This window comes from Scardinius erythrophthalmus (assembly GCF_964197995.2).
Source record: "Scardinius erythrophthalmus genome assembly, chromosome: 19".
Classification (NCBI taxonomy): Eukaryota; Metazoa; Chordata; class Actinopteri; order Cypriniformes; family Leuciscidae; genus Scardinius; species Scardinius erythrophthalmus.
Genome location: NC_138239.1, coordinates 37,184,757 through 37,199,277, shown reverse-complemented (window position 1 = coordinate 37,199,277; position 14,521 = coordinate 37,184,757). Strand labels below are relative to the sequence as shown.

Genomic DNA, 14,521 nt, shown 5'->3' with positions numbered 1-14,521 from the left:
CCTCCGGTTGAGCGGCCTGACTTCTCCACCTACCCGATAGAGAAACCGAGGGTAAAGAGAAACTGAGGAAATATAAATATGTTTAGATGCCTATAACTATGTGCTGAATGGTCATGTAAAGACGATCCGCAGTTCTGCCTAGCCAGCGCCAAGAAGACGACAATGTAAAGAGTGACACTACGGTGCAATTTTAATGATATGAATATTTTCTAGAAATAAAAATTCCAGATACAGCATACTCATTTTTCATCGATTCTTGTACCCAACAACACAACAAGATGACATTTAATAATAAAAATAATAATTTAAGCTCCTTATTATGTAGCCGAATCTGTGCTGGTTTGTATTGGCCGCCTCCAGTTTTCCGTTTGTTTTGCCTCCAGCTAGCGCCGTGACTTAACTGTGACGTCGGCGCAAAAGGGGTCTATAAAAGTTACCAAAAAAACAACAACAACATTTTAGTTGGATGCTCATCTAACGTTTTTTTTTTTTAAATGTTACTGTTTCAAAACATTCAGAGAACATTCAAATTTAACATTCCGATAATGATGAAACGGAATGTTCCCTAAACAAGACATTTAAAAAACAACATTTAATGAACTGTACATTGAAGGTTCCGAGAACATTCAGTTAGAAAACCGTTCTTGGAACATATCTTCGTCAGCTGGTTTATCGTAAAGTTTTTCTGAACTTTCCCTGTTATATATCTGTCCCGTTCAGACCCAATGTCTGTTGGATCATGGAAACCCTCAGCCCTGTTATTTACTTACTTAATCACATCTAATCCACATCTCTCATGCCTCTTTACTTGTCTTCTTCTGTCAAAAGCTCAACGTCTGCCCTATTCTTCCTCCTCTCGTTGTCTCAACCTGCCCTGCCTAAAATCCTCCCTCGTTCTTCCCGAGCCTTTCGTCTGCTTATTATGCCATTAGTCGTCCGGCTCTTGCACGAGACAAAAACCAGTCCCTCTTCAATCTAAAGAAAGTCCTCTGTTTCTTCCCCTCCTTCCTGAAATTACCCGGCGACGCGTGCCTGCGTTTCTAATTGCGCCGGTCGTCCCCGGAGACAAGCCCCTCCCCCCGGCATAATGAAAAGCCTCGGCCTTAATTACTCCTGCTGAACGCTGATTGTTATTGACAAAACTCCTGTGGCTCGGACAAACGGCTCTAGATTAGCTCCATTACAGGCAGCGCTCCAAGAGGAACAGCACAGCGATAGAGGGGGGGAATCGCCATCTGACAATACAAAGACGCTTGCTTTCTTTCTTTCTTTCTTTTCGTGTAACTCTCCTCTTCTTAGTTCTGCTCGTTCGAGTGTCTTGTCAGAAACGCTGTGTTTTTTAAGCCCGACTCTAAATATGTGACTTGAGGTCCGCCGCGCGTGATTCGTCAACAGTGAGCGCAAATAGCAGCGTTTTTGGACGAGTCGTGATTGTTTGCTTCACAAAAGGTACATAGACTGTTTAAAGCCGATACAAGCGGTCCTGAACGCGAGTGTTTAAACACCTGACGGCGTGAGGGTTTGGGGATTTATGGAGCGATCTCGTGTTTTTGTCACTGAAATCTCAGTGATTCAGAGACTATCATGGTTCACGCTGAAGATGAATACATACAGTAGGGCTTTAAACGTGTGTGTGAAGTTATGGGACAGTTTACTGAACCTTTAGACAAAGTCTAAAAGAAAAGTTTGCAAGTTTTGTTGTGTATCATATTTGATGCATCAGGCGTTTATGGCTGATAAAGTGAGAATATGAAGGAAAAACAGCTCAGTTTTATTCACAGGCCCAAACTGAGCAAAAATATGCAATTTGCTGCAGATGCTGATTTTAATATGAACAAAAAGATGAAATTCTGATGCTTGTGATCAATGACATCTTTATAACAGTATAGCAGATACTTACATAAAATCCATATAAATATCAGCCGTCACTCAATATCTGCCAATAATGTCTTAGTAAGCTGATATTTAAATGCTTAGTTTTATGATCAAATCTCTGTAGTTTTAAATCTATAATGCAATGCAATACAATGATGATTGAGAGATGAACAAATAAACCTTCCTCAAAAGCCTGATGATCATATTTGATACTCATGATTATGATAATAAATTATGTATGATAATCAAGTAAAGCGAAGCTGCTTCAGTCCAGCTGAAATATTACTAACAATATCAAAGTTATTCTTGCGTTTCCTTGATAAATCAGGGCAGATTTGACACAGAAAGACTCGTGAAGCTCGAGCTGAAGGAGGACGACTGTACAATTATCCTGAAAGACTTTTACTTGATAAAAGAGTCTAAACTCTCAGTCAGAGACAGAAGGACTGAGGAGATCATGAGGTTAAACTTCAAATTCTTGCATGTGTGTCAGCCACATTTACATTACATTCGTTTTAATGTGAGCATCGGGAAATGTGAGTTTTTATGCAATTAATTGCAATAAAATACAAAAGGTTTATGATATCAGAGCAGTGTGACTGCTGTTGTTCAGCATCTCTCTCACTGTATCTCTCTGACACACACACACACACACACACACACACACACACACACACACACACACACTCCTCTTCACTCTGACTCTGTGATGCTGCTCGTCTGTTGTGACCCTGAACATCTCGACTCACGACAGAAACCTCTGCATTACAGTCACAGCTCTGCACAGACTCACACACACCGACACAGAACACACACACATTCATCCTCAGGAACAACTTGAAACATGTCTGTTCAGTTTTCCCTCTTCAACTTGCTTTTAGTAGCAAGTAAAACATCCATCCATCCATTTTGGCGCAGTGTTACTTTAGCATTGAGATATTATTATAGTTTTTAAATAATTTGAATAAGTTTTCACTTTTATATTTTCCATTTTAATTTTAGTTATTGTTTCAGTAAATTTGTTGTGTTTTTTGTATTTTTTTTTAAACCATGTCTACTGTATATAGATTTGATTAATCTTTATTTCCGTTTTAGTTTTATTTATCTGAAATTAAATGAAAATGTTTCAAATGTTTATATATACTATATATATATATATATATATATATATATATATATATATATATATATATATATATATATATATATATAATTTTATTTCGGTTAACATTTATTTTATTTCAAACAACGTTTTTTTTAAGGCTTGTGTTTTAGTAAACTATAATAGCTCTGCTGTGTAGAGACTGGATTTCAGAGTCGACGCTCATTACTGCTACATTTGACATGTTATTATACAGCCGTTCGCAGAAACCTCCATGCTAGTGTCTGATTGTTTTCTTGTTTTGGTAAAACCTGAATCTAGTCTTTGGTATTTTGGTAAACCTGCCTCTAAACTGCATGTGAAAACAAGCCTAAAGACCCGTTCACAACAAGGACAATAACTATAACAATAAAGAAAAAGCTCTAAAAATAATTTTTACAAAAAGTTTTGTTTTAGTAGCAAGTAAAACTTCCATCCATCCATTTTGGCGCAGTGTTACTTTAGCATTGAGATACTATTATAGTTTTTATAAATAGTTTGAATTAGTTTTTACTTTTATATTTTCCATTTTAATTTTATTTTTTAATGTTATTGTTTCAGTAACTTCAATAACTATAAAGATAAAGATATAGCTCTAAAAATCATTTTCACAAAAAAAAATTCCCGACAGCATCGGCAGCCAATCAGAATCCATCCTGCTAAGAGCTCGAGCATTTAAAGCAACAGACGACAAAACTGCAGCGCATGCATAGAATAAAGATCGATATCGTCCACTGGTGTAGATAACTAATAAAGTTATCAATATAGTTATCTTTATAGCTATAGTTCTTGGTGTGAGTGGGCCTTTACAGTGCTTTACATGTCAGTCAAATGGTCTCTTTCTGTATAATAGGTCCAAATTAAGACACAATATGGAGCAGAACTTAAAGGGGTGGTTGATTATGATTTCACTTTTCTAACTTTAGTTAGTGTGTAATGTTGCCGTTTGAGCAGAAACAACATCTGCAAAGTTACAACGCTCAAAGTTCAAAGCAAAGGGAGATATTTACTTTTAAAGAAATCGCTTTTAAGGACTACAACAAACGGCTGGTAGAGACTACACCACATTCCTCCCGGGTTAGTGACATCACAAACGCTACAATTTACATAAACCCCGCCCCTAGAACACAATTTATAGATTATCATGCCAGAATATGGTAATCAATATGCTAAGTTCATCAACTAATCATTCAGAAATGTCCTGTTGCTTCTACATGTTGTCATTTCTTCTAAAGTCTTTCCATCATTGTCTGACTCCGGTTTGAACGTAAAATGCTAAAAGATTTTGAAATGTTCAGTGCATGTCTGTGTGAGGTAAAAGGACACAAGCTCTTGTAGCTCCGCCCCCTGTCCCGGGAGCAGCAGCTCATTTGCATTTAAAGGGACAGACACAAAAACGGTGTGTTTTTGCTCATCCTCAAAAAGTGACAATTTTAACATGCAATATAAAAATATCTGTGGGGTATTTTGAGCTAAAACTTCACATACACACTCTGGGGACATCAGAGACTTATTTTCATCTTGTGAAAAGGGCATTATAGGACCTCTTTAAACCATCAGTACCATTAGTCAAGATCTGCTTTGGTTTGTCCACTCCTACTGTGCTGTAGTGAGGAGAGACTATTTCATCCGCTCTGGTCAGTGTGGTCATCTGATCATATGTCTCTGTAACAGTAAACCTCGTATAAGCGATCAAATGGATTGAATACTAGAACGTCACCGCTGGCGCCACACCATACATTACCATGACCATGTCATGATGATACGTCAATAACAGCATCGTCTTTTTATTAACAACTGGCCATCCACGGTTCATCGTTTCTCATCGTTTCAGTTCATTGTGAAATATTAGTTTGACTTCTCATCATAATTGATCGTTCGCAAAGACCCGCCCCCTTTAGTTACTGTATCATGTTCTCACACAGTGAAAAATACATTGCGGAGCAAAGAGACTGACAACGCTGACACACAGGACAGACCAGCTTACTTTTGATGTGAAACAAAGTCTCAGCTTTCAAATTTGGTAATTTTTTAAAGACATTTAAACAATAAATACAGTTTTGTGGCTCTTTAATGTGTCGTAACAGATCGCTGCCTGAGTTAAAGCTGCTCGTCAACCGATCATCTCAAATAAACATGAATGAACATCAGAAGGATTGTTTCAAACGTGGAAAGACGTCAGTACACAGTTCAAATCCACCGACGTTAATCTACTAACTTTCCAGACTGCTTTGTCGCAATTAAGACAGAGCCCTGAGTTATAAACTCAGAATTGCGTGATGTAAAGTTGCAATTGCGTGTTATAAAGTCAGAATTGTGAGATACAAACTCACAATTGTGTGTTATAAAGTCAGAATTGTGTGATATAAAGTCGCAATTGTGAGATATAAACGGACAACTGCGTATTATAAAGTCAGAATTGCGAGAAAAATGACAGAAATTCACAAAAATGGCCGATTCTGCAGATTATGATTGGTCAGATCGCCTGTCAATCAAACTCCCTGCGAAGGGTGAATTTACACACAGCAAAGAGCGCATATGATGGCCTACCTTGTATTGTTCTCTTGAAGAAGGCCTTGCAGGCTTCGCAGGAGGCCACGCCGTAGTGATACCCAGACGCGATGTCTCCGCACACCAGGCACAGGCGTTTAGGGATGGAGTTGAGCATGTACTCGCACTTGATGGAGGCGGGGTCGTCGAGCAGCGAGCTGGAACAGTCCTCGTATCGCTTTCGGCAGGCGCTCCCCCCCGCGCCCAGCGGCCCGCCCGCCGTGAACATGGGCGGAGAGTCCAGGCCGTTGGAGTGGCTGTTGATGGCGCTGGCGTAGCCGCCGCTAGCGTCCGAGTGCGCCCCGGGACTGGGGTGGCTCGCCGTGTCCACCAGAGACGACGGACTGGAGGGCTCAGTCTTAATGTAGGAGCCACAGCTGGACGTCATGTGCCGCTCCTCAGCGGCCATCCTGGTCAGCAGCCTGGAGGACACACACACACACGTGAGAGGGGGACGGCTAGCGAGCAAAAACACAAGTGTGACGCCAGAACAGTTTCAGTAAACAAGCCATCAGCAGTGACACAACAAAATCCAATTCATAGAGCGCCCAGACAGCAACATAGTGTCGGCCCAGATCCGGCCCACATCCGGGCCGTGTGAATCCACGTGTACCAACACTATTTCGCTGTCTGGGTGCATTCATAAGAATAGCGCTGGGGTGCTTTCCCGAAAGCATCGTTAGCCAACTATGGTGGCAAGTTCTGTCGTTATCAGCAGTTTAATGAGTCTGTGTTTCCTGAAACTATAGTCCCAACGAACATTCGCAAACAGGATCGCAGAGTTGTGCGTTTGGAGCGACAGATCTCGACCTGTGGTTAGAAGAAGAGTTTCTAGTGTGCATGACATGTGGACTCAATAAATCCTGATCTTGAGCAAAATAAGCAAGCTGACATTCAGTGCAATCTATATCTTTAATTAGAATACATGCAAATGTCATTTACGTCTTTTAGTTTGTCGAGATTTATAGTACTGTTTTTGAAGAGCGCGCATGTGCGAACGTGATCTAGTGTGTAAGAACGAGCCTATGATTGAATCTGGAAATAAAGCAAAATAACTGAGAAAAATGAGAAATAGTCCTCAGATGCCGTGTCTGTAATTTATATCAACGCATCTAGCGTTAATTTGATTTTAAAGAGATTCATTAAAAGAAGTTATGACTCCAACACGTAATAACATCATTAACCAACGTGGTTGAACGACACATTTGTGACAATATGATTTCGGGAAACAGTCGTGATTAGCTAGTTAATTTATTCAACGATGTATCATACTATGGTAATTAAGCAGCGAGTTACGTAGTTGTACGGGAAGCGGACCCGGGAACGATGATGGTTAAATGGGATTATTTTGGCACTATAATGATCCCAGACAGCAATATAGTGTCGGCCCACATCTGGTACGTGTGGAGTCCATGTGTAAAATAAAGTGACTTGACTGTCCGGGCACTCTCTAATTCTATGAGAATAGTGAAGTTCACACCACAACTATAACAATAGAAGAGCGAATCCCTTTCAGAATTTTTTTTTGCAGGTGATGAACGATAAAAACACAGACAGCCAATCAGAGTCAGAAATTAAAGAGCTCATGCATTTAAAGTGGCAGACAACAAAACTTGAATGCACTTATAATAAAAAACAGAACGATATTGTGAGTTGTTGTGGACACTGATACTGTTATTTTCATCTTTATCGTTATTATTCATTGTGTGAATGGCCTTTAATAGGGATGCACTATATATCGGCCACCATATCAGTATTAAGTGCAACACAAGTCTGTCATATCGACTACACAACATTAGAATGAGAACATTGTAATTGTGTGTTTGGGACATGGTTTTAATGGTGAGACTTTTGTTTTTGTAATCAGGCTCTCAAAATGTATAAAAAATTTGGATTTAGATTCATCAGCCAATGTATCGATTATATATAAGAATTATTGGTATCGGCCAAAAGTTCTGTATCGGTGCATGCCTAGCCTTTAATCATAACTGTTGTCATTTTAGAAATTTATTTTTATATTATTACACTTTCACGTAAGCATTAATCAAGGGAATGTCAATTCATATGCAGGGTTTATTGTCTAGTTTCCTGATTTATTATATTTATCATATACATTTGATAAGTATAATATACGATAAAAAATATTAACATAAGAGTTTTCATAATATATATTTACTCGCCGCATTATGAAAACTGCATAAAGCTTTTTTCAAAAAGACAAAACAGTGACTAATATTATTCTTATAATTTCAAAATATGTTTTTCTGGTTGCACTTGCATGCTCTTACAGTGTTCTTACATCAGACAATACTGGGTAATATAAGGCCACTACATGGGTTTAGGACTAGTACCCAGTTATTACTGTAATTACTGTAATAAGTATGTAGTATGCGGAACAGGACTGTAAAATAGTGCTACAGCTTTTTCTATTATAACACAGATTTATTCAGCAACAACAACCTCAAACATTATAGTTGAACTCTTGATATCTGATAAGCATATATAGGTATGTCACCAATGCAAGAGAACAGAAATGACAAATAATAACAATATTTCTCGGATAAATAACCAGTGGGCCAATACTGCATATGATTATGTTGAATTAATTGAGAAATCGTGATTGCGATTAAAATATGATCCATTGTGTGATCCTATGAAAGAATATTCATTTTGAATATGGTCCTGATTCAAAAAATAATATAATCTGCATTAAATTTTAATTTGGGGAAAAAATAAAGCATTATCAACTAATGAAGATGATGAACGGAGAGCGATCAAACTGCTGCTGTCGTTCAGTGAATATTCAGTCCAATCCTGGGACAAACGGCACAACAATATCAGAGAACAGTTGCAGAAAAATCTATTATTTAAAGCCACAACAATCAGAAGCAAGTTCGGCAACACTTGAAGCCTTTACGTAGATATAGATATGTTCATAATCTGCATTGTAATGCATTATATATTTTCATAAATAATTGTAACCAAAGTTAAAATGAACAGATTCCTTGTTGCATCTGGAATCTGTTGTTCGTCATGTGTTTAAATGCAGTATTTCTAAAGGTGTAACAATTATTATAATAGCATTATAATGTATTATAACTGTGGGCTACAATTATTCATTAAAAATGCATTAAAATACTTCTATCATACATTAAACATAAAGGCTTCAAGTAAAGTGTTCTGCAGCCACAGAAACCTCTCGACTCTTACAGACAGTGTACAGGCAGCACTGGTCGAACACACATACACACACACACACACACACACACACACACACACACACACACACACACACACACACACAGCCTGGTTTACTTCAGCCCGACCTACACACACTAAGCGTCACAGGGGTCACGACGGGGTCATGCTGTTTCAGGGATCACGACGGGGTCACACACATCTGTTTCAGGGGTCACGACTGGGTCACACACATCTGTTTCAGGGGTCACGACGGGGTCACACACATCTGTTTCAGGGGTCACGACGGGGTCACACAGCTGTTTCAGGGGTCTTGACGGGGTCACATGACGAGTTCACACACATCTGTTTCAGGGGTCACGACGGGATCACACACAGCTGTTTCAGGGGTCACAACAGGGTCACACACATCTGTTTCATGGGTCACGACGGGGTCACACACAGCTGTTTCAGGGGTCACAATAAGGTCACACACATCTGTTTCAGGGGTCACGACGGGGTCACACACAGCTGTTTCAGGGGTCACACACATTTGTTTCAGGGGTCACGATGGGGTCACACACATCTGTTTCAGGGGTCACGACGGGGTCACACACATCTGTTTCAGGGGTCATGATGGGGTCACACACATCTGTTTCAGGGGTCATGACGGGGTCACACACAGCTGTTTCAGGGGTCACGACGGGGTCACACGATGGGGTCACACACAGCTGTTTCAGGGGTCACGACGGGGTCACACGATGGGGTCACACACATCTGTTTCAGGGGTCACGACGGGGTCACACGATGGGGTCACACACAGCTGTTTCAGGGGTCACGACGGGGTCATGATGGGGTCACACACATCAGTTTCAGGATTCACGACGGGGTCACACGATGGGGTCACACGACGGGGTCACACGATGGGGTCACACACATCTGTTTCATGGGTCACGACGGGGTCACACACAGCTGTTTCAGGGGTCACGATAAGGTCACACACATCTGTTTCAGGGGTCACGACGGGGTCACACACAGCTGTTTCAGGGGTCACGACGGGGTCATGATGGGGTCACACACAGCTGTTTCAGGGGTCACGACGGGGTCACACGATGGGGTCACACACAGCTGTTTCAGGAGTCACAACGGGGTCATGATGGGGTCACACACAGCTGTTTCAGGGGTCACGACGGGGTCACACGATGGGGTCACACACAGCTGTTTCAGGAGTCACGACGGGGTCATGATGGGGTCACACACAGCTGTTTCAGGAGTCACGACGGGGTCATGATGGGGTCACACACAGCTGTTTCAGGGGTCACGACGGGGTCATGATGGGGTCACACACAGCTGTTTCAGGAGTCACGACGGGGTCATGATGGGGTCACACACAGCTGTTTCAGGGGTCACGACGGGGTCATGATGGGGTCACACACAGCTGTTTCAGGAGTCACGACGGGGTCATGATGGGGTCACACACAGCTGTTTCAGGGGTCACGACGGGGTCATGATGGGGTCACACACAGCTGTTTCAGGAGTCACGACGGGGTCATGATGGGGTCACACACAGCTGTTTCAGGAGTCACGACGGGGTCATGATGGGGTCACACACAGCTGTTTCAGGAGTCACGACGGGGTCATGATGGGGTCACACACAGCTGTTTCAGGAGTCACGACGGGGTCATGATGGGGTCACACACAGCTGTTTCAGGAGTCACGACGGGGTCATGATGGGGTCACACACAGCTGTTTCAGGAGTCACGACGGGGTCATGATGGGGTCACACACAGCTGTTTCAGGAGTCACGACGGGGTCATGATGGGGTCACACACAGCTGTTTCAGGAGTCACGACGGGGTCATGATGGGGTCACACACAGCTGTTTCAGGGGTCACGCCAGCATTAATAAACCGAAGCTTCCCTTCATCACATACAAATCAACTCTGACCATTATACTGACCACCAGCGCTGTTTTATACTATATCATTGAGTTTATTCATATTTTGAATTATTTTTTTAATTTTAAAATATAATATGTAAATGTACTATAAATATAAAATAGAAATATAATTATTTTTTACTTTTATTGTTTGTTTGTTTGTTAAAGTATTTAAAAATCTTCAATCTTATAATCACCTTTAATTTTTTTTAAATAAATTCACAATAAATATTTTCTTTAGCTTTACCTTTGTTTAACATGCAATAACTCCATATGACAGATTCTTAAATGTATGTGAAAAATAATCCGTATGTATTACTTTTAGTATCGAGATACTATATAATTTGAATTAGTTTTACTTTTACATTTTCATTTTAGTTAAAGTTTTAGTATTTTTTTTGTTTTTGTCATTTTTAATGTCTATAGTTTGTATTATTTTTCTTTCAGTTTTAGTTTAAGTTAAATAAGCTTTAAGTTTAAATGTAGATAGCTGGAACAAAATAAGTATTTTTATATATTTGATTTTATTTCAGATAAAGTTTATTTAAGGTAACACAAATGCTCTCAATGCTTTTAGTCCTCCATTTGAAGAAACATAAGTAAATAACAAACTGCAGATACGAACATGAGTCGGCAGACAGCCGCTCCTCTGACTGATTTAATTGTAAATGCGAGGGTGACGCAGGGTTCAAGGTCAGGGGTCGAAGGTCACCCTTATTTTCTCGCGCTGGTTTCCCGTGGCCGTGGAGACGGGGTCAGCGTGTCAAATGAAATCTCATCGCAACGTTTCGCCGTCTCCCGTGTCATGTATATTCAGCGGTATATTCCACCTCTGGAACATCACAGAAAGGTTAACGGCTGAAATAAATAATACAAAATAGCTCCTTGTTAAAACACTGACCTTGTGGAAAACAGGCCTCTGTCAGAGAGTGTGTGACAGCTGCGTCCCACACACTGATGGATATTACAGAGAAACCCCAAGCTAAGTGTCACGGGCCAGTAAAAACGCTGCAGTTGAAGTGTAGGAATGAAGAGGAACATGCGGACTCAGTTCAGACTCGCGGAGGAAGACATCTCTGTCTCAGAAGACAACTAACACCGGCTGTTTATCTACCATACTTTATTTTTGGGAATAACACACTGATTCAGTTCAGACTCCATGTGATGAAAATATTCATTGCATTAAAACAACAAAACATTATCACAATGATACGTGATTGTAATCACTGTATACACATATATAGCTAGAAAAATTTCTCAATTCTTATATGCGTTGACTGTTTTATATATATATTTATTTTATTTTATACATATATATATAATTTCACTTAAATGGCAATGGAAATTACCTATGAATTGTCACTCACTATTAACTATGACTTCTGCCTCAATAAACTCCTAATTACTGCTTATTAATAGTTAGTATGGTAGTTGTTAAGTTTAGGTATTGTGTGGTTAAGGGATATAGAATATGGTCATGCAGAATAAGGCATTAATATGTGCTTTATAAATACTAATAAACAGCCAATATCCTAGTAATATGCAACTAGTTAATAGTGAGAACTGGACCCTAAACTAAGGTGTTACCATTATATTCAAGTATATTATAGAAAAAAAGTATATTCTATATCAAGAATATTATAGAAAATATTCAAGTTATTATTTTCTCAATATTTTCCCAGTTGACAGTTGTGTCAAAAACTGTGTTTTGCAGTCGTTAACAACACTGATATTAATGATCAAACGCTTGCAGACAGTAGAGATGAAGCGCACATTATATTATCTGTTTGTTTAATCGCTTAAGAACGAATTTCCTCTTTACAAGGACGGCCTGCAGGAGAAACTCAGTTTCTGTGTTCATTCGTTCGTTCTCAGAGTTGAATCATAAGCAGATAGACCTTTCTGCACATTCATTTTATTTATTAACAGCCATATATTAGAAACAGTGGCATACGGGGCAATTCCATTTAGGCTTTATTCAGAGACTTCAAGGGGAGCTTAACCCCGGGTCAAAGGTCACGGTGAAGGGGACACTTAGCATAATTGCATACATGTCTGAATGGCTCTGGGTTCATATATAAAGCATGCGCTCAGCAGAATCTCTCCAGCAGAGAACCACCATATACGCTCCTGGTCTGATATTTCACTAAATATGACTGTTCATAAACATGAATGACTCGGGCTCAGTTTTCAAATCCATTTAACAATTGCCAATCTTTAAAGATTCCATAAACGATAAACCAAAACATCAAACGCCTTCCTTGTTAGTTCATGTTAAAAAATAAAACCTTGCTGTAAAGTGTTTTTTTTGTCTGCATTTTACATTTATTTTTAAGAGTTCATTTCCAACGATTCAGTGAGTCATTAGACCGAGTTCTGATTCATGAGAGTTTTGGACTGATTCATTAAAGGAATCATTCTTTGGTGAATCGCTTACTGTGAACAAACAGAGAAAACGCAATAATTGATTTATAGCATTCGTGTTATTTTGTGTGGTTTAGTCTTTCTCTCTCATCACATTTAACTCCAATTAAACCAAATACATATAATAAACCTTACTTTAAGTTGTTATACTTCTTTCTTTCTTTTTTTTGCGTTTTACATTTGTTTTTAAGAGTTCATTTCCAACGATTCAGTGAGTCAATAGACTGAGTTCTGATTCATGAGAGTTTTGGACTGATTCATTAAAGGAATCATTCTTTGGTGAATCGCTCTACTCGGGCCGTGTTTATTGTGTGCACAATAATTGATTTATAGCCTTCGAATTATTTTGTGCGGTTCAGTCTTTCTCTCTCATCATATTGAACTCCAATAAAGCCAATTGTTGTGGAGCGGATTCATAACGCTGCAGAAAACCTCGATTCGACCAGAAAACACTCGATTCCGGTTCCTTTCTGAATTAGCGCCAGTGAGAACCATAATTGAATTGGATGATTTGACTGTAATGCTGATGTTGATATCCGTCAGCTTCTGCCCACGAGGACCCGCTCATTCCTCGGGATGATCCCGCTCACGTCTGCTTTTGTTCCCGCTGAACCCATTTAAATTCATGCTGAGCATCATGTTCAGTTTGGGTGTAATCTGATCATCTGATTCCAGCGGGTCGCTCATACTAACAGAATTTCATCTGCTGTAATATAATTGCACTCGGGCCACAGCGCTGGACTCGTGCTCGCCTGAAGATCTCGCAGAGGAGCCGGAGTTTAACTGAGTGCTGTTACACACCTGAAGAAGAAATCAACTAGCTCGTCACGACTGTTTCCCGAAACTATACTGTCGCAAAGTGGTCGTTCAACCACGCTGGTTTATGAGGTCACGCACGTGGTGGGGAAATAACTACTGTTAATGAATCTCTTTAAAATCAAATTAATGCTAGATGTGTTGATATAATTTTTTTACATTTTTCTCAGTTATTTTGCTTTATTTCCAGATTAATTCATAGGCTCATTCTTACACACTAGATCACGTTCACACATGCGCACTCTTCAGAAACTACGCTTTAATTCTCTTGACAAACTAAAAGACGTAAATGACATTTGCATGTATTCTAATTAAAGATATAGATTGCACTGAATGTCAGCTTGCTTATTTTGCTCAAGATCAGGATGTATTGAGTCCACATGTCATGCACACTAGAAACTCTTCTTCTAACCACAGGTCGAGATCTGTCGCTCCAAACGCACAACTCTGCGATCCTGTTTGCGAATGTTCGTTATAACGATGGTTTCGGGAAACACCGACTCGTTAAACTGCTGATAACGACAGAACTTGCGGACATAGTTGGCTAACGATACTTTCGGGAAACGCACCCTAGAGCGGGAAAGACACCATGAAATCAAA

At 39.9% G+C, this 14,521-nt stretch overlaps 1 protein-coding gene across 3 annotated transcripts in view; it reads right to left on the bottom strand.

The window, feature by feature from the left end:
* esrrb (estrogen-related receptor beta) overlaps window positions 1-14,521 on the bottom strand; it is a 124,798-nt gene that overhangs the window by 53,757 nt on the left and 56,520 nt on the right. For all 3 annotated transcript variants that reach the window (XM_081393881.1, XM_081393883.1, XM_081393882.1), the window contains exon 2: window positions 5,567-5,988. In XM_081393881.1, coding sequence (XP_081250007.1) covers window positions 5,567-5,988 — 422 coding nt within the window. The remainder of the gene's footprint in view (window positions 1-5,566; window positions 5,989-14,521) is intronic.